This window comes from Diabrotica undecimpunctata, chromosome 6, assembly GCF_040954645.1.
Source record: "Diabrotica undecimpunctata isolate CICGRU chromosome 6, icDiaUnde3, whole genome shotgun sequence".
In the NCBI taxonomy this organism is placed as follows: domain Eukaryota; kingdom Metazoa; phylum Arthropoda; class Insecta; order Coleoptera; family Chrysomelidae; genus Diabrotica; species Diabrotica undecimpunctata.
This window is the reverse complement of record NC_092808.1, coordinates 105,983,676-106,004,383: the sequence shown is the minus strand read 5'-3', so window position 1 is coordinate 106,004,383 and position 20,708 is coordinate 105,983,676. Positions and strand designations below refer to the sequence as shown.

The following is a 20,708-nucleotide window of genomic DNA, read 5'->3' as shown; positions in this document are numbered from 1 at the left end:
TTTCATAAACAACATTACTTCTATATAAGGTGGGTCCTGGGTCTTTGATATTTGAAAACAGTTGTTTGCTCTTCATGGTATTATATTTAGCTATACTAATATTAGGAACATATTTGAATATTGATATGACAGAATGAGTAAGACCATTAATAAAGGGGAGTTTTTTTAAATTTAATTGATTTGTTGTTAGAATTATGGACTGGCCCATCATAGAAATTACTGCTAAGGTCCATTCGCTTAACTTGGGCATATTTTGACAGATTCATAGCTGGAAACCTACAATACAAAAGTTCCTAGCTCACAGTATTACCAGCTTAAATCAACTTTAATTACAGACTTCTTTCATTGAAAAAAGAGGAATTATTATAAATAGTGGAAGTGTATACTAAACCCATAAAATTTTGGGTAGTATATATTTAAAAATATATTTCAGTTGTTATAATTGAACATAACTATTCATTATATGGTGCAAATAAATAAACATTGATTTTCGATAATTCGTAAAGTTCTATTTAATTTACTATTTAGTTTGTTTACTATTAATATTGGCTATGAGTACGTAGGATATGGGAATGGGACTGGGAATAGCGAACCGACTATATAAATCAGTTTATTATAAACAACACCACATCTAGAGAAATCAAAACTTAATAAAAACCTTAAAAAACCAACATCAACTTACTAAACAAGTTGCAAAAAAGTTGATAATTTACATGACTCATGTTTGCCTAAACTTTATTGTTTGCCTAAAATCCATAAATTGGATGTTTCTCTCAGGCCTATTGTAATTTCTTTAAAATCCACTTTCACAACATTTCTAAATTCCTTGCTGCTACATTAAATGATGCCTTTGAATATCACAATAATTATAATTCCAAAGACACATTTACCTTTGTCAACGCTATTATAAGAATGCAGTTACTAAATGATTATGTTTTGAATTCTCTAGATGTAGTGTCGGTATTTACAAACATTCCACTAAGTATGGTCACGGATATTATAGAATCAAATTGGCACCTTATAAAAGACTACAAGATATTATCCAAACACAATTTTTTGCAAATTCTTAGGTTCATTTTTAACAACCATTACTTTAGTTTCAATGGTAAATTTTACTCTTAAATTTTGTAACAATAATGGGCTCACCAATTAGTCCAATCCTTGCAACTATTGTAACTGATCATCTCCTAGATAATGTGATTATGCAATATCTTTTGAATTACCGTTTATTTATAAATATGTCGATGACATAATATGTGCAGTTTCATCGTATCACATCAATACCACACTGAAAATTTTTAATTCATTTGATAAACATGTTCAGTTTACAATTGAAACTGAGACAGATTTTAGTATACCATCTGTAGACACGAAGGTAATAAAAACAAATGACAATATTTTGACATTGGATTGGTACCAAAAGCCGACAGCATCAGGCAAGTGTATAAATTATTATTCAAATCATACCACCCGTCAAAAATATAATACCGTATTAGGTATGAAAAACAGGATAATGTTCATTATTGATGACAACCTTTTACAAAAATATCTAAATAGATTATACAATTTTTTTCGTAACAACGGCAACAAATTAAAAAAACCTGATTTACAGCAGTAATTTCTATGATGGTCCCGTCCTAGATTCTCTGATTGAACAACAATTCAATCAAATATAAAAAACTCCCCCTTATTAATGATCTAACTACTTTACCTACCCTTTATAGGTATAAACAATACAGAAAATTAACGCATCCGTGGCGAATCTTGTTTACAAAAACTCAAAGAAATACTTTAAATAAATTCTGCCTAAGTTTGTTGAAAACTCAAAATGTTACCTATCTTCTGGAACGAGCATGAGCGTTTTTATTTCCCGGTAACCTGAAACTCATACCAGTGTGACACTGTTCTGCCACTCTGTCAAGTTATTTATAGTATATTTTCTTCTACTATCTAGTGGAATAAATCATCCTACGATTTCAGCGTTTGATGATCTAAGTAGGCTTATCTCAAGCTCAATAGACAATATAGAGATAGCAGTGTACGCTTTTTTAGATTATAAAGGTACATGAATATTGTTACCAACAAATCTTTGTTAAAGCAATGAGTTGACGAGATACACCTGCGGTAATATGCTGATGAGTAAGAGCATATCTGGAGAATAGGATAGTAATATCCACTCTGAGTAAAGAAACCATGTAAGAGCATGTGGAGGCTCTCCAGAAAAAGGAGTTCTGTAACCTTTACTTTGCCAACCTTGATGGATGATCTTCCCAAACATTTGTCCACAAAAGTCTTCTACTGTCTAGGAAACTCTAACGATATTGCAATCATCGTCAGAGATAAATTCTCCCAGGTTATATCTGGGAGAATGCAAGCAGCCTTAAATATAGTTGATACCGGGTGTAAACTAGAGAGACTAAGCGTTAATGCTCAAATAACTATAAATATAATATAATAAATAATTTCTTCACAATTCTCTTTTTGCTTTTTAGTTATATTTAGTTAGAGCCACGCGATAATCGTACCACTCACCTGTTCCTTTCAAAAAATTAAATTTTTATTTGATTTTTGTCCTTTGATTGCAAGGTTTCCATTGCATCAGTGTACTTGAAACCTTGTGTACACCTATTGGAGTTCCTCGCTATCACTAGACAATTTTCTTAACGTACTGACATGACAACCTCTTAAAATTGTTCGACGAATATGTGTAAATCCAATGTATAGCCTATCGTCCCTTTAACACTGCCTCAAGAAAATTTCATATCAGTTTTGCTTGCTTTACGAGGTTTACGATAAGTCCATTATCTGTTATTTCAAAACAGATGTATCGATGGTCAGAACAAGATACTTTATTTGATATATGCTATTTTTTAACAGTTCTAGTCACGTGAGTGAAGGCCATTGTTATGTCAATTATCTCCTTTCGTTGTAAAGTTACGAAAGTTGGTTTATTTTCTACGTTAAGTATGTCTAAATCGTGTTCCATAACAAACTCAACTTTTTCGTTGGTGTTTGTCTTGCACCAGGTCAGATATTGCGAATTCTTATCACAGCAGATGATCAATTGTAGTCCATTTTTCCTGCATGATTTCAATAGCTGTTTTAACTCGCTTTGTGGTGGTTGTTCGGGATCATCTCAAGGGAGATATGCTGATATGAAAATTATTTTCTGTATACTTCCTTCCTCTGTGGTATTAACCTTTATCGTTGCTAAATCTCTGGAAGAAAGATTCATCAACGGCATTCTTTTATTATGCCGTTTAACTGCTATACAGTGTCCAAAAGATGCCGATACTGCCTTACTGGACCTTCATATACAGGTTATGTGTAAGGCTACCTTCTCAAGTCTTTAATATGGCTTGAAATGAGCAGCCCTTAACTCTTTGTAGGAGACCCCGTCGACAAGTAGACTAGGATTTGCGCGTCTTCCCCGATCTTCCGATTTTTCATCAACCAGTCTTCCGTGTTAAGTCTATTTTGTTTATTTAAGGTATGGTTTAAATGGACCATAATCTAACGAAAAAGCCAAGTGAGACCGAGAATAAGATGATGCAACGACATGGAAAAAAATCCTACAAATAAAACAATGGAAAAAGTAATGCAGAAACAGAAAAAAATAAAATGAACCTGGAAACACAATCAACTGTACTCAAAAAAGAGAGCGAGAGAGAGAACGATGAGGAACGTTTTTTGCTACTTATTGGATGGATACTGATAGTCTAGTTTGGTATAATATATTTAAAATATGTTACTATAGTATATTAAATAAAATAGTTTGGTATGGAGTACTAAAAGTGAAAAAACAAGGACTGCATTTTCTGACGATATTTGTTTAAAACTTGGTTCAAAAAGACAATATTTAAAATTTTTAATTAAAGATGATTAGTTATTACTAAAAAAGTAGGTATTACTAAAATAAGGCAAAACTACGACTAGTTGTAGGATTTTGAAATTGGTATTGCACAGAGCAATGCAGAGATATAAAAACGTGTTCAGTAGTGTTAAAGCAGGATAAATAAAACGAAAGAAGGTACAAGGTGTTCGTTGCTGAGAATATTTAAATCTAAGAATGGACTACGAAAAAAAAGATTAAATTAAGAACAATAAATGCAATAATATAAGTTTAAGCGTGGAACCAAATAAATAAAAATGGAAGAGGATGTGTGAAGATGTTTAGAACATGTCGAAAATCAAAACAAAATAAAAATAATATTACCCAATACGAAGAATCATAACTGTTAAGTTTTTTAAAGAAGTAGGAGAACAGGACAAAAAACACTTTTATAGATAATTACAAAAGACATATCTGTAATAATGATTAATATTGGTATGCCATAAGATAGAAACTCCTAGAAAAATATAACTAGAGAAGTCGACCTCACAAAGCTACGGATATAAAGAGAATGCTGATGAAATTTTAAACAAGAATTCTCTAATTTAAAATAAGTTAAATTAAAAACAAAATTGTCGCAAAAATGATTTAAAACTATGCAGTATATAAATATACAGTAAATAAGTTTACATGGTACAATTTCCATAGAAAGCAACAAACTGTGATGATAAATATTCAGCACTACAACACTACTTATTCTAAGCCAATAATAATGATTTGCGTTTAAATAGCCTAAACAATTTATTTTTACTGAAATTATTTTTTCTTAACTTTTTATATCTGCTACTGCGGTAAACATCAATATACTCTATACCTTCTTCAGTTAGTGAAAGACACTGGCGACTATTGCAGAGGTGCCTTTGTTAATGTCTGTCGCAGTAGCAGAAAAAAAAATTCAACAACAAGATATAATTTCAGACTGTCTACAAACCCGAAAAATAATGTGTCATTTCGTACACTCTTAACATCATTGTTTCTTTTCAACAACATTTAGACTTAAAGTCAGTTTCCAAAGATCAGCTTAATATTGGGGTTATCAGATGAAGTATGTCATGAATACTTTTAATTTAGATGACTCCTAAATAAAAACGAATGGATCCAAGAAAAATATATTAACAACATGTAGCTTTATGCACATAACATATATATATATATATATATATATATATATATATATATATATATATATATATATATATATATATATATATATATATATATATATATATATATATATATATATATATAATTTTGTTTTGTTAAAAACTGATTACGAAAGTGGTCGTTAGATATATTCCACGTAAAGAAAAGTTGTATCAAATATTTCTTTCTTTTAAATAAAAGTTACGTAAGTAGCCACAGCTTACTCTATTCAACTATATTGTTAATTTATATCAAACAGAGAATGAAGCAAAGCAACAACAGAGCTTACTAACTAAAAAGATAAAACGTTTAAAATTAACTGCATTTGATCACATCCAGCCAACCCGGAGATATATTATAATCTGTTATCAACGTATAAATTAATCCCAACACAGGACCCTTAAGCTAGCAGGGATACATGAGCGAAATCCAGTTTAAGCTACGCCATATTTTTTCACCCATTTTTCACTTATACATTACTACTCTAGTAGTTGTTCACCACTAAACTACCCTTACGAGGGGAGATTCTGATGACTTAAGGTTCAAGCCAGCAGAATTAAAAAAAACTGTTTGCTATTTTTCACTAATTTATTACCCATACAATAATTTTTCACTCCTAAACCTATCCCTAATGGGAGCGATTCTGCTAGCTTAATATTCAAGCTGGGGAAAATTAAAAAAAAAAAATTATAATATACCATAACGTTCTGCTAGGTTTCTTCGAATTTATTACTAACTCTCTCTCTCTCAACTACCCCTTGTTAAAAGTGACTAATTCTGTTAGGTTAAAACTTAAGGTAATAAATATTTTTATTTTACAATTTTATTATATTCTACTTTGTTTCACAAATTTTTCACTAATTCACTTTTTTTCTGCTGACTTTCTATTGACTCCCTACATGGGTAAGTTGAGGGATGAAAAATTACTAGGGTGGTAATAAATTGGTAAAAACCTAGCAGAACACTGTGGTATTAAAAAAAATATTTCGAACTCCTCTGGCTCGAATATTAAGTTAACGGGAACGTTTCCAAATAAGATTGGTTTAGTGGTAAAAAATTATCAAGGTAGTCAAAGTTTAGTAAAAACTTACCAGAACACTTAGACACCAGAACTTATTTTAGTTATAAATAGAGTACAGTGAAAATGTTAAAAACTATTAAGGTATTAATACATTAGTGAAAAATGGGTAAAAAAATATGGCGTATGATTGGATTCCGCTTATGTGTCGCTGCTAACTTAAGATTGCACCTCTATTATCACCTCTTGTTAGACTCTCTGTCCAACAATAGATGATAATAGGGGATTATAAAACACCGAATAGGCCCAAGATTGAAAAAGTTAAAATTCGATAGGGTCTAACCGCAAGAGGTAATAAAGAGATAACAGAGATAATCATAAAAACAGTACAAGAGCTCAACGTAAATAACACAACAAAAATAAAAGCAGGAACGAAAAAAATATACCCAAAGCAAAATCCGTCAGAGAAGAGGCCAGTAGGGTCTTATTTGACTCCTGAAATGTAGTACAGAATAAACATTAAACCAATCAACATGGTCTACTTTGTAGATGACGGGATAATTAAAGCAGAAACCGATGTTTGCGGAGACAACTGCATATTGAATTTTGTATAATATATCAAGAGATATTATATAAAAGAATAATTTAGAACAATCGATACATAAAAGCAGACAGAAAAATTAGAATAAACAAGATTGTCGTTAGAACTAGTATGACATATGAAATAGAAAGCAGATAAGACGCTAATTAAACTAAAAGTATGCTTCAAGTAGAGGAAATAAATATATTAACAATCATAGTAGGTAAAATTATAAAAGACCACCTAAGAAAATATAAAATAAAAATGCAATGAAAGATACAAGTTTAGCCATATAGACAGTCGTCAATGGTATAATCATGTAAGAAGAATGGAGGAAAACATACTACCGATAATTACACTAGAGAGAAAACCAGCAAGTGTCAAAAGTAAGGCAGACGAAGAGATAGCCGAGTTGGTGGCAATCCGCCCCTTAAGAAATATTAGACATACCTAATAATTAAAAAAGCCTTATAAAAAAAGTAGCAGCTTTGTCATTAAGACTGAAGGATGTAATTAAGAATAATCGATACATAGAAGCAGACAGTACATACACTAATTAAACCAAAAGTATAATTATAATAGAGTCATTAAATATATTAACAATATATTTAGCAAGTAGGCCAAATTATAAGAGACCATCAAAATAATGTGATAAGAAGCTGCAAAATGGCAGTCATTATAATTTACATAAAAAAGTAAAAGAATTATCTGGAAAATCACGAACAAATAAACCTAACCGATTAACTGACAAAAACAATAAACCCATTAATAACCCAATTGAAAAAAAAACAAGTATGTACTAAATATATTGAAAATCTTTTCATGGACACAAGAATGGAACCACCAAAAATTGATAACGAGGAAGCTCCAATAATATTAAAATCTGAAGTCCAACATGCTATAAACAACTCAAAATCTGGCAGAGTCCCTGGGCCAGATAAAGTTCATATCGAGCTGATTAAACTTATAGACGAAGACAATTTAAGTGCAGTAACTATACTCTTTAACAACATATACAAATCTGTTGAGATACCTATAGAATGGCTGCTGTTGACCTTTGGTCCGCTACCAAAAACCAACAACCCCAAACACTGTAATGACTATAGATTAACGATTATACATGCAAGAATATTTAGAAAGTGCGAAGCGGATAGTACCAACAAAAAGATCTTTTCGTTGCGTTTATAAACTATGAGAAAGCTTTCGACAAAGTTAAACATAACATTCTCATGGAATGTCTAAAGAGAAAAGGACTTATAGGACAGATGAGTAGAGGAGTGAGACAGGGCTGTGTACTTTCACCATTACTATTTAATATATATTTCGACGATTTATTTACGCAAGCACTTGAAAACTGTACAGAAAGGGTCAAGATAAATGGTGAACATATAAATAACATCCGTTATGCTGACGATACATAGTCAGTCATTATCGCTGATAGTGAGACATACCTGCAGACATTACTAAACACAATTTGTGATACTAGGGAACAGTCTAGTTTAACAATAAACATAAAGAAAACAACAGATAAAAAATGTAGATATTGACCAAGTAGACAAAATGCGACAAAATGGACAAAATAGGAGTCAGGATTACAGAAGATCTAAATCCGAAATCAGAAATTCGCTCAAGAATAGAGCAACCAAGAGCCGCCTTTTTGAAGATGAGGAAGTTTCTGAGTAACCAAAGATTCAATCTGCAAATCCGATATCGGTTGGTAAAATGTTCTTCTTTATGGTGTCGAATCCTGGACTGTTAATGTTGACTTAATGAGAAAACTGGAAGCTTATGAGATGTGGCTTTTTAGGAAAATTTTTCCCAGAATTGGAAGAGGCAGAGAACTTTTGACCACCATTAAAATGCAAAAGACAGCATATTTGGGGCACATACTTAGAAATCATACGTACGAGTTGTTGCAGCTGATTGTGAAGGGTAAAATCGAAGAAAAAAGGGATCCTGGTAGACGACAAATATCTTGGCTGAAAAATGTTCGCGACTCGACCGGGTTAAACACACAGACACTCTTTAGAAAAGCAGAAGATAGAGACGAATTTGCAATGGTTATAGCCCACCTTTAAAAGTGGAGACAGCACTAGAAGAAGAAGAATGGTGTAGTCATGTAGAAAGAATGTGGGAATACAGACTACCGATAATTGCGTAAGAGAGAAAGATAGCGATTACTGAAAGGAAGAAAGCCAAAGAGATGGACGGATAGTTGATGGTCCACATAATAGATATATTATCGAGTCATGAATATTAACAGATCAAAAGATCTTAAACAATAAAAAGAAAAAGTTTTATTCTGCTACTTGTATCAGATGTACATTGGTATTTATTAAGAAAAAAATAATATAGTATAATTAATTTCAAAATAAAAGTAGAGAAAATCCAATTTTTAAATATAATAATGTGTATATAGTATACGGTATTTGAGTAAGCAGTAATTGCCAAATTTAGATCAACATTTATAGTAAGTAGTCATCAAAGTTAATTTTATGAATATTTTTCTTGGTCCACTTAATGTTGTATATATACAGTATTAAAAACTACTTACGTGCTTTCTGATGGAACAATTTGCTCCCCAATTAGTCTCTCGGGAATTGGAGGTGGAGGGTATGGTTGCACCAGTGGTTGCGTATGATACAGTCCAGGTAGTAGTTCCTCACTGGTTTCGACAGTAAAAGGACATTGGATACCGGTAGAGCAGGGTTTGGTGCTCAAAGGTTTCGTTTCTAATGGGCATAAGTTGCTAAATTTATCATCGTCGTCTCTACATTCTATATTTCGGACTTGAACACCTTCACCGCAAGACACAGAGCACTATAAAAGAAAAATGTTTTTAAAGGGTGTGAACTGTACTATGCATTTATTGTATAATATATCAATTAACAATAACTAAAATCAAAACAAAATGAACGTCAAAAAAATTAAAACAATTATGATAAATTATGAAGTATTTAAATATCATAAAATTATTATCTACATAAACCCACTTAAATAATAGCACAGTAGCAGAAGATGGAACATTAACTGTTGGGAAAATAAATGGAGAATACAAGTTTACCAGATTATATCTATTAAGATATAATATCTAATCTAAAACTTTAAGCGGTCCCTTAATGTCGCAACAAATGTGTTCTCCTTGTTTGTACCGGGTGGTCCAATAAGCCGATCTCTCGGTTATATATCAGAAACTATTCATGTTATAACTTTAGGAGAAAAAATTGCTTTGTAAAAGTGGCCAAGAGAAATCGCTGGATATAACTTTCACGTTTCTGGGTTATTCGCTAGGGGGAGTAACCTGTAAAGAAAACTTTGAAAACCAGTTTTTTGGGTAATATGCCCAATTATACCAAGTGTTAAATAAGTAAACTAGAAAGAGGCCGAAATTCTGCACAAAGTTATTCAAATACTTTTTATTTTATTTTAAAATAAAGGTTGGGGAGAGTGGGAAAGTATTTGTGGATAAATACCTATAACTTTAATGTCATTAGAAAGAGTGTGGATGAATTAATTTACATCTACCTATAGAATAATTGCATTTAGTTTTTATTGCCCTAGGTAGAGCGTACTTTCGAATAAAAAAAATTAAAATTTGTTTTCCTTCAAAATGTTTAATGGAAATACCTATTTATTGTAAATTGTAATGGAACTGGATTAAATTTGTAACAAAATGGCGCAAACCGCATGTTAATAGCTTTTGTCTAACTCGAGATATGAATAAAAACGCATAAACATAAGTAAGTATAGTATTGACTCACCCTGTATTATAAATTAAATTAAAAAATAAGTTAGTAGGTACTTTCAAATTTTTTGATAGCAGAAGAATCTTAATGTTGATACCTATGTTGACCACTGTTATCTCATATGATTAAAAATAGTTTTTTCGAAACTAAGTAGGCTACGATAATGAATTTGACGGGGAGTTCATATTGTTTATTTATTGAAAGCAGTCAAAACATTGTTAAGAAGTGTTATATTATAATTCTAATTGAAGATTGCACTTTTCAATAGATATGAATATTGGTAATATTAGTAATTAATATTATCAGTACTAATAAATCGTGATGAGTATATCAAATGCAGAATTGTATTATATGATTGGAGTTTATTTCGAATGTCACCAAAATGCCGCTTTTGCCTCACGTATATATTCTGTAAGATATCCTGACAGGAGACATTATGGCAAAGAAGTATTTGAAAGAAAGGCAAGAAGATTAAAAGAAATTGGTAGTTTTCATCGTCCTTGTTTTAAACGACGTAGTAGAGGTATGACCGAAGATAATCCAAATAATGTTCTTGCTTTAATTCAACAGAATCCACATATAAGTAGTCGGCAAATCTCTATAGAATTAATCATACCCAAAACTACTATTCTAAGGATTTTAAAACATCACAGGTTTGTTTTTCATATTATAAAGTGAACGTTTAGGTCAGAAACATGGAATTCCCTTTAAACTTTAGATTAAACTGTTATTTTAATATTTCGACAAAAACGGCAGCGCTTTTATCCTTTTATCCGTTTCTTAAAAATTGTTTTGCACTATTTATCTTGTGAAACAATTGTGGATTTTTCAAGATTTTTTGAATTTTAGTAAATGTAGTGGTTTATTTTTCACCAATATTTGTTGTTCTGTTTTTTAGACCGCATCCTTATCATGTAGTTTTCCACCAAGCTCTACATAAGAGAGATTTTGATGCAAGGCTGGATTACTGCAATTGGATGTTAGGTCTGCTAGAAGAACAACCGCATATCATGTCAAAGATTTTGTGGACAGATGAGGCTACGTTTAATAGTGCGGGTGGTGTTAATCTGCATAATATGCATTATTGAGCTAAAGAAAATCCGTACTGGATACATGAGGTGCAGGTTCAAGGTAGATGGAGTCTTAATGTTTGGCGTGGTATAGTTGATGGAAAGATCGTAGGTCCATATTTCTTTGATAGACCTTTAAATGACGAAACATATTTGGATTTTCTGGAAAATCAGTTGCCTGTTTTATTGGAAGATATTTCCTTACAAACAAGAAGAGATATGATATTACAACATGACGGGTGTCCTGCGTACTTTTCCAGACAAGTTCGAGATTATTTGTATGCAAGTTATCCAAATAAATGGATTGGAAGGGAAAGAATATCTTCATGGCCAGCTAGATCTCCAGACTTAACATGTCTGGACTTTTATCTGTGGGGAAAATTGAAGGACCTTGTTGACCAAACTCGACCAACCACGCGAGACGACATGAAACAGCGCATTATAAATGCAATAAATAGTATATCAACAGCTGAGATTGAAGCAGCTGTTATGTCTACGCCCGAATGACTACATCTTTGTGTGGACAACGATGGAAAACAGTTTAAACATTTAATTGGACATTAAGTTTTAATGATCGAGATATTTGTATGATCTTTCACATATTTAATTTTAAGTTATAATAAAGGGTGAATCAATACTATATCTGCTTATGTTTATGCGTTTTTAGTCATATCTCGAGTTTGACAAAAGCTATCAACATGCGGTTTGCGCCATTTTGTTACTAATTTAATCCAGTTCCATAATAATTTACAATACATAAGTATTTCCATTTAACATTTTGAAGAAAAACAAATTTTAATTTTTTCTATTCGAGTGTGCCCTCTACCCATGACAATTAAAACTAAATGTAATTGTTTTATAGCAGATGTAAATTAAATCATCCACACTCTTTCTAATGATACTAATTTCGTTAAAATCGGTTGATCCAAACCAAAGTTATAGCTATTTATCCACAAATACTTTCCCACTCTCCTCCGCCCTTTATTTGAAAAAATACAAAAAAAGTACTTGAACAACTTTGTGCGGAATTTAGGCCTCTTTCTAGTTTACTTATTTAACACTTGGTATAATTGGGCATATTTCACAAAAAACTGGTTTTCAAATTTTTCTTCACATTTTACGGCCCCTAGCAGTTAACCCAGAAACTTGAAAGTTATTTCCTGCGATTTCTCTTGGTCACTTTTACTAAGGAATTTTTTTTTCAAAAGTTATAACATGAGAGTAGTTTCTAATATATAGCCGAGAGATCGGCTTATTGGACCACCCGGTACATCCAAATAACTTAATATCAAATTTTAAAGCCACAGGGTCATACTACTCAAATAAAATATGTTTATACAAATATAATTTGCCACTAGATTACGAATATAGTTTAAATATAATGTTTGTGCAAACATATTGTGAGAATACAGAAATAATTTGAGCTTGTTTCTATCAACATATTCGTTTGTGTTTGTGTCACCGTTACACGTAACAACATCTCAAGAATACTGTATGTGTAAACGTGTCTGCGCATACCTAAGTATCCGTGTAGCTCCACAATGTGTTTGTGCATACTAAACACTTAAATGCCAGAATCGAAGACAGCAGATCGAAATGATTGAAATCTATTCAATCCAAACGAAAGACCACCTACCACTAAAAAGGTTGCTAAAGCCATTAATAATAAAAAGCTTAAAAATAATAAAGCACCAGAAACTAATCAAATTTGTAGTGAGCTCTACAAGAATGGTGGAGACGCCCTGCTACAAGCACTGCATAAACTTTTACTTTTTGTCTGGCAAAATGAGACCATGCCCTGTGAATAGTCTCAAGGCGTGATATGCTTGTTACATAAAAAAAAATGATCAGCTCCAGTCGGACAACTGGACAATATATATATATATATATATATATATATATATATATATATATATATATATATATATATATATACATATATGAATAAACTCTAGTAAATATTCTCTACGAAAGGCTGCACGTTTACACAATTACCATAGTTGGAAAATACCAGGCCGGATTTACTCCAGAAAAATAAACAATTGACCAGATTCATTCCATATGACAAATCCTTGAGAAAACATTAGAGTTTAACATTGAAACCCATCACCTATTTGTCGACTTTAAGGCTGCATACGACAGTTTCAACAGAACAGTGCTATACCAATCAATGCGTGAGTTTGGTATACCAGAAAAACTTTCCGATTAACGAGAATGACAATGTCTAACTAAAAAGGGTTGCCTGGCTTGCTCCTCTTTAACATTGCCTTGAAAAAGTCAGTCCAAGACACACGAATTACAGACGGCAGTACTATTTACAATAGATCGAAACAAATCTTAGCATACGCTAATGACATTGACACAATAGGGCGTAGCAAGCGAAATGTTAAGCAATATTTCTTAGAATTGGAAAAGGCGGTGAAACAGGTCGGTCTAGTCATCAACGAAGGCTAAACCAAGTACATGTTGGTTACTAAGGATTCTATAGCAAATGAAGAACGGGAAACAGCATTTCGAAGTTATATCTTTGAATATGTTGACAGTTTTACATATCTTGGCTCGCTAGTGACTACTACCAATAAAACAAGCGAAAAAATTAAAATAAAAATAAACCTTACAAACAGGGCATAATATGAACTCCAAAACCATTCCATTAAAGAAATATCACAAAAAAAAACTAAAATTATTACAATATACAAAACACTGCTGAGGCCGGTCCTCACATACGGGGCGGAAACATGGACTCTAATGCAGAAGGACGAAGTACTTCTAAGAATATTCGAGCATAAAATACTCCGCACAATATTTGAAGCTATAAACGATCAAAGGCAGTGGTGCAAAAAATTTAATTTCGAATTATACCAATGATGATGATAACGAAACACTCAAACCTCAGAAGTTCAATCTGCGGACTTTGATTTTTTGTTGGAAAGACAGTCCCTACAAACTAGTGTTATAAGGAAATTCACAATTTGTTATTTGGTGGTTTACTGAAAAGCAAAATGAGTGCTATGAGAAATTATTTCAAACAATTTATTCAACAGAATTGATTGAGTCATAAGGAGATAATAAGTTTATTTTTGACGTTTCAATTTCCACTTCGATAATGTTCTCAAAATATAGTATTTGTGATATTTCAAATTATTACTCTCCACAGAAAATCAAGAAATGGTAAAAATACTATGGACGTGTTTGACGAACAAACAGAACGTGCAAAAGATGATGAGGATATTGTTAGTCAGGTAAGGTCAAATTTCTAGGAACTTTAAGTTTCAACAGGTACATTTCTTAAACTTTTTAAATTCTGGAATCGCGGAGATTATCAAAATTTTCATCTTCGCACACCGGTCAAGAATAAAAAATATTGTATAATAATTGAAGACCTTAAAGCAACAACGGTACAGGCCACAATCTTACTAAAAATGAGTTATATCTATTTTTCAAATGGTTAGGTTCCTATCTACCTACAAAATAAAAACTACGGATTTTGCTTCATAGATGACTCCACGAATTATAAATATAAAGTGCAACAATGGTACTAGCTACCAAATTTTTATAATGGCCTAACCTACCCCAAAAAAACCAAAAATCATGTATCGTTGCGAAATGTTTCAATACAATACTTTGTAAAGATCAAGGGTATATATGTAAAAATATGCAAACAAGAGTTTCTTGCAGTTCATGGATTGCAAAAATCAAAAAAAAAAAAGAATTCAACTTTTATGCGAACAAATAAAGGAAGGTGCTAGTACCCCAAAAGCAAATAAACGTGGCAAACACCAGAACAGAGCAAATAAAATTAATGACTGTGATCGTGAAAACGTAAAAACGCATATTAAGTCCATCCCAAAATACACTAGTCATTATAGTAGGTAAAAAAATCCAAACAAAGTGTACATAGATCATGATTTTACGATTTCTGCTCTTTATCACGTATTACCTGGAATAGTGTAGAAATAGAAATGCCAATTCAGTAAAAGAAAGCTACTACAGAAATGTTTTTTGCAACGAGTTTAACATTGGATTTAAATTACCCAAAACGAACACCTGCAAAACATGTGACTTTCTAAATATTCAAATTAGAAATGTTGGCAGTACAGAAGCATCAGCAGACAGGTTAAAGACTCAACTTGAGCTACACCATCGAAGAGCCGAAGCTTTGCAAAAAAGTCTGAAAGATGAAGTAGAAAATGCTAAGAGAACAAAAGACACATATGTCATCAGATTTGATTTAGAGCAAGTTCCACCTGTACCTTCATTGACAGTTGGTCCAGCTTTTTATTTACGAAAAATCTGGACCTATAACTTAAAAATACATGACTGCGTTGAAGATACGGGATATATGTACATGTGTCCCGAACACTTAGAAAAACGTGGAAGTGACGAAATTGCTAGTATATTATATAATCATTTTAAAGAAAATACTACTGAAAATAGGAAGCTTGTTGTATATAGCGATAATTGCGCTGGACAAAATTAAAATTGGATTATTGTATATCTGTGGCAACAAATACTTAAAGAAAGTATCTTTGATACAATAGGGCATAGATTTCTAGTAGTGGAACACACGCATCTTCTTCTGATCGTGACTTCGCAATTATTAAAAAACATAAACGCCGTTATTTAAATCAGGTGTATACTACTGCTGATTGGTATCAAGCAGTCTTAAAAGCCTTTTAATCCAATTTAAAAAAAAGGAAAAATCCTTTTAATGCCATTGTTCTACAGTAACAAGATATTTTGTCTTTTAAGGATTTACAGATTTAAAATATTAACAAAAAACGCAAACAGAAAATAAAGAAAAGCTTAATTTCAGTAAAATCTGCACATTTAAATTTACTCATGAGACTCCAAATGTTATGTTTTATAAACATCTTTGGAACGAATTATTTAAATCTGTCAATATTGATAGGAGAGGTGTTAGAACTGCAGTAAACCTGAATGTAAGAGATTTAAAAATTAAATATGACTCACCCATTCCATTAAATCCAAAAATAAATCTAATATTTTGATGCTTCTTCGCTATATACCACCGATTTACCAGAATTACTACAGAGAGATTGCTGTTGTTGAAAAAATGGGAACAGATAATGATAATATAGATAATGAGATACAACATTTGGATGACTTTAGCGATCTGGAGGATGAAAATTAAAGTGATTTAAAAACAATCCTAAATATAGAATTGCAATTTATGTATTGTGTTTTTCATGTTTAGTACTGTATATAACTTCTAATATTATGATAAGATACCTATTTTGCAACTTTTTGTAATAAAGGTGCAAGCCACATTTTTTCGAATTTTTATTGTTTTTTTTTCTACAAAAACGACTTTTTTAAAATTAGCTTAGCGTTTCAAGGATAGTAGATATACAGTTTCCAAATAACACCATTTACTGAATTTCTAATCTATATTTGGTATTTCAGGATTTGATTAAACCCTTTATAATTGATTTTCTCAAAAACTTACTTTTATTGCATGTACCGTTGTTGCTCTAAGGTCTTTAATTATATAATTATTTTCTTAATAATATATGACATTATATCATTCTATCTTGCCATAATAATTTTTCTTCGTTCGTTTAAAATATTCCCGTACTTCTTTAGCCTCTCTTCCGTAGTGTCTGTTGTGATTTATTTCTAATTGTACAAATGATACCTTAGAAGTTTGTCAGTCACCTTGGGTTATAGTTCCGTTTTCAGTGTCTTCAATACCCATATTTCAAGTGTATTTTCCATTATTCTCCTTACACGTCTTAGACGATAAGTAAATATACGTTCTTCTTTACTTAAACTGTTTGTAGAAAAAGGTTTCTTTATGTTCTTTGACAAGTGAAAATCATCATCTGCTACAAAGACATATGAAATCGGAGGTTTATTGCTACATTCAAGTAATGGTTGTGCCGTTGGCCAATTGAGCAGGCCTGATTGTAGTTTTCTATTAAATGTAGTGTTTTCCATAACACCACCATCAGACACTCTGCCGTTTGTTCCTATATATACCATAATAGATGCATAATTAGCATTGGCTATGGCTAACACAATAATGCAGTGAGATCCTTTATATTTGAAGAAACAACTCCTGCACCCAACAAATTTTATGTCTTTTCTATCTAAAGCTCCGCAAGTTTGGAAAATTCCAAGATTGTTGAAAATTTCTGGCAATTGTAATCCCCTTTGATTCTCATGAGATCAATAAAGTTTATCACTTTTATTTACAAGTCTAATTTTCATTATTAGATCTTATTATTTAAAACCTATAACATGAAATTTCGATATTGAGTTTTGGCAACAAATATGAGGCATTTGAAATATGTCTAAACACGCACATTTTCTGAAAAAAAAAAACTTTACATACTTTACATTACATACAATCTTATGTTACGTGTAATGCTTTCACAAAGACAACAACCGGTAACAACGCAGAGAAATATTCTTGTCAATCTAAACCAAACTGGAAAATTGGTAGCAACAACACTGTAAATTTATATAATTTTGAGATAGATATTTTTCAGTGGCGGCTCGTGGCTTTAGAGACAAGGTCGGCAAGGTTTTTTGTCTCCTCAGATAGGTATACCGTCTAATAGAAAGACTTCAATCATCATAAGAGATCTTTTGTTTTGGTTTTGTTTTTCCTATAAATTTAGAACCAAAACATGTTTATAAATTAACTCTAGTCTACGTTGTTTGAAAGTAGCAAAATGGGTTACAACGTCATAGTAAAATTTCTTAGAGTTTTGGAGAGATTTTAAAAGTTTTTTTTCTGTTGAAATTTGAGACAACCTTGACATTCTCTCTTGTTTCATGGTGTTTTGACAATACGTTTTGATTCTTTTGAGACAAAAAAAAATCTCGTTCATTTGAGGCAGAAATTGGTGGTAATGAGAGAATTAATGACAATAATTTATTAATTTCTGTAACAGTTTGTTCTAATGAATTGCAGTATATAAAATTATACATATCTTGTAACTTATCCCACCTTCCGAAAATATATGGACCAGCATATAAAACTTTTAATTCATTTTCAAATTTTATTTTATTAAAGAATGATGGATAATTTGTAATTAACCTGTCTAATAAATATCTTGGAAATTATTTGGCGTAACTTTTAAATTTTGAATCGTCAAAGAGGTCAAAAAGCTGTTCATGAAAATCTGCTACAGTAAAAACTAACCAAGATTTAAAATTGCATCGCGTCTGACAAACTGTTGGCATTTTTTTCGAAACAAAATGTTCTAAAACATTAGTCTGTTTAGGCGAGCTTGAGAAAAATGAAGCAACTCCGCGTAAACTGGCAAGAAAATTCGAAAAAGACGAAATTATTTCATTTTTTTACATGTATCCTGCAAAACTAAATTCATTCTATGCGCGTGACAGTGAGTAAATAAAGCTTGCGGTACAATAGTTTTAACTTTTTCCTGAAGATCATTCAATTCACCAGACATCACGGTAGCGCCGTCATAAGTTTGCCCTACCAATTTATTTTTGTTAACAAAAAATTTTAATCTATCCTTTAAAACACCAAAAATATAATCTTACTCACGTCTGTAAAACCTAAAAACCTCTCATAAATATTACCACGTAACGCGTGTCGAACAACAATTGATAATAATTGTAAATGACACGATATATCGGTAGTTTCATCTATTTCTAGTGAAAAGCAAATGGTTTTCTAAATCTCAGATTTAATAACGTTACTCAACACGTAATTGATTTTGTTAATTCATTCTGGATTGTTTTAGATACACAGCTAAATGTCTTCGAATCAGAAAGTAAATTATAAAATTCCAAATTTTTACATATAAATCGTCAAGCTTCGGATCGGCTTGCCGAAACCCCGAAACGTGTCTTTTTAAGAATTCACAAAGGTAGATGGATGTCTCGTATTTCGGATCATTAATTTGAAAAGTTTCTTAAGCAGGGATCACGTAAAGCTCAGATTGGTGGAATCTTTTTAAAAACCATGAATAAAATTTAGTCTGGTTGAATTGGTTGAATTCTTTTAAAAACCATGAATAAAATTTAGTCTTTATTATCTCACAGATATTTTTTTTATTTCACAGAAACAAATGACATCAACTTATTACCTGCCACAATTATTTATCCAAATACTGATTAAATTAAGTATTAAAAAAATCTATACCCTGACCGGCCCTGCCGACCCTGACTGGTCGCCACTGGTATTTTTGTATATTTTTATACGTATACCTAAAAATAATTGCATGAAAAGCACTTAAAATTTAGTTTGCTACTACTATTTGATGAAACATATTCTAATCAATTGTTTTACAAGTACAAATTTATTACGATCCCAAAAGTTGTATAACAAAGATTTGAGATCTCTGACATAATAGCCAGTAAGTACTTACCCCCGACCATTTCCCTACTATCCAACTCGGGCAATCCATTTGATTGCAGGCCTCCTGAAACCAGGGTTTATGTCCGCCACATTTGATGTCATCCACCTACAAAGCAATAATAAAGTTTGTTCGAGTTTACAGCGGCTGCACATATGCTCAAACTAGCGTAAATTATGAATGCATTGTCTGTGACTGTAACATAGCATAAAACATATTTATATGAAATGTTTGTAGTCGTAAATAAGTTATTTGCTAAATAAACTGCTTCGTAACAAATTGAATTAATATAAGTAAAGTTCAAGATGAGAACAAAACAAAGAGGTAAATTGACTTTAAAGCTAATAAGTAGCACTAACAAAAAATATTATTAGTTGTATCAAACATAAACAATAGCTAATAAAATAAAATAATAAAAAATGGAAACAGCCTGCTTAATTTGAAAACGTACCTAGGGGGACAAAGAACTTCTTATTAGGTTAGTAGTTATTCTCTCGAGAAATATTAAGGCTACTTAGAGAGAACTCAAACGAAAAAATTAAACAAAGAAATATTCACAATAAAAAACGCGAAAAAAACCGCAATTTACAAAAAAGATCCAAATTCAAAGAAGCAATATACAGAAACAATCAATATAAATAACCGAATCATCATATCATATCATATAGACATCAGAGAGTCGAAAGCTCGGCGCAATGAAAATAAACGCGGTTTAACCCGTAAGACTGGTAGGTTTACTATTAATTTTTATAATAGTAATAATCTTAGCTCTAGCTTTAGTTGTACTAACCCTGGAAATCTTTCGGAACATATATGAGAAGGTAAAATGCAAACAAGCTTAAGTCGTAAATAATTAATTTTTCAGCGAGGGCGAAAAACTTGTAGCTTTGCCCAGAAAAAGG

General features: G+C 31.6%; 1 protein-coding gene and 1 pseudogene across 3 annotated transcripts in view; one reads left to right on the top strand and one right to left on the bottom strand.

Annotated features, from left to right (window-relative positions):
- The window catches only part of nolo (ADAMTS-like no long nerve cord), a 2,006,971-nt gene that overhangs the window by 115,175 nt on the left and 1,871,088 nt on the right, over positions 1-20,708 (bottom strand). For all 3 annotated transcript variants that reach the window (XM_072535059.1, XM_072535060.1, XM_072535061.1), the window contains exons 12-13: positions 19,819-19,914; positions 9,188-9,453 (exon numbers count right to left, since the gene is read on the bottom strand). In XM_072535059.1, the coding sequence (XP_072391160.1) occupies positions 9,188-9,453; positions 19,819-19,914 (362 nt within the window). The remainder of the gene's footprint in view (positions 1-9,187; positions 9,454-19,818; positions 19,915-20,708) is intronic.
- Positions 14,632-16,076, top strand: LOC140443177 (uncharacterized; annotated as a pseudogene).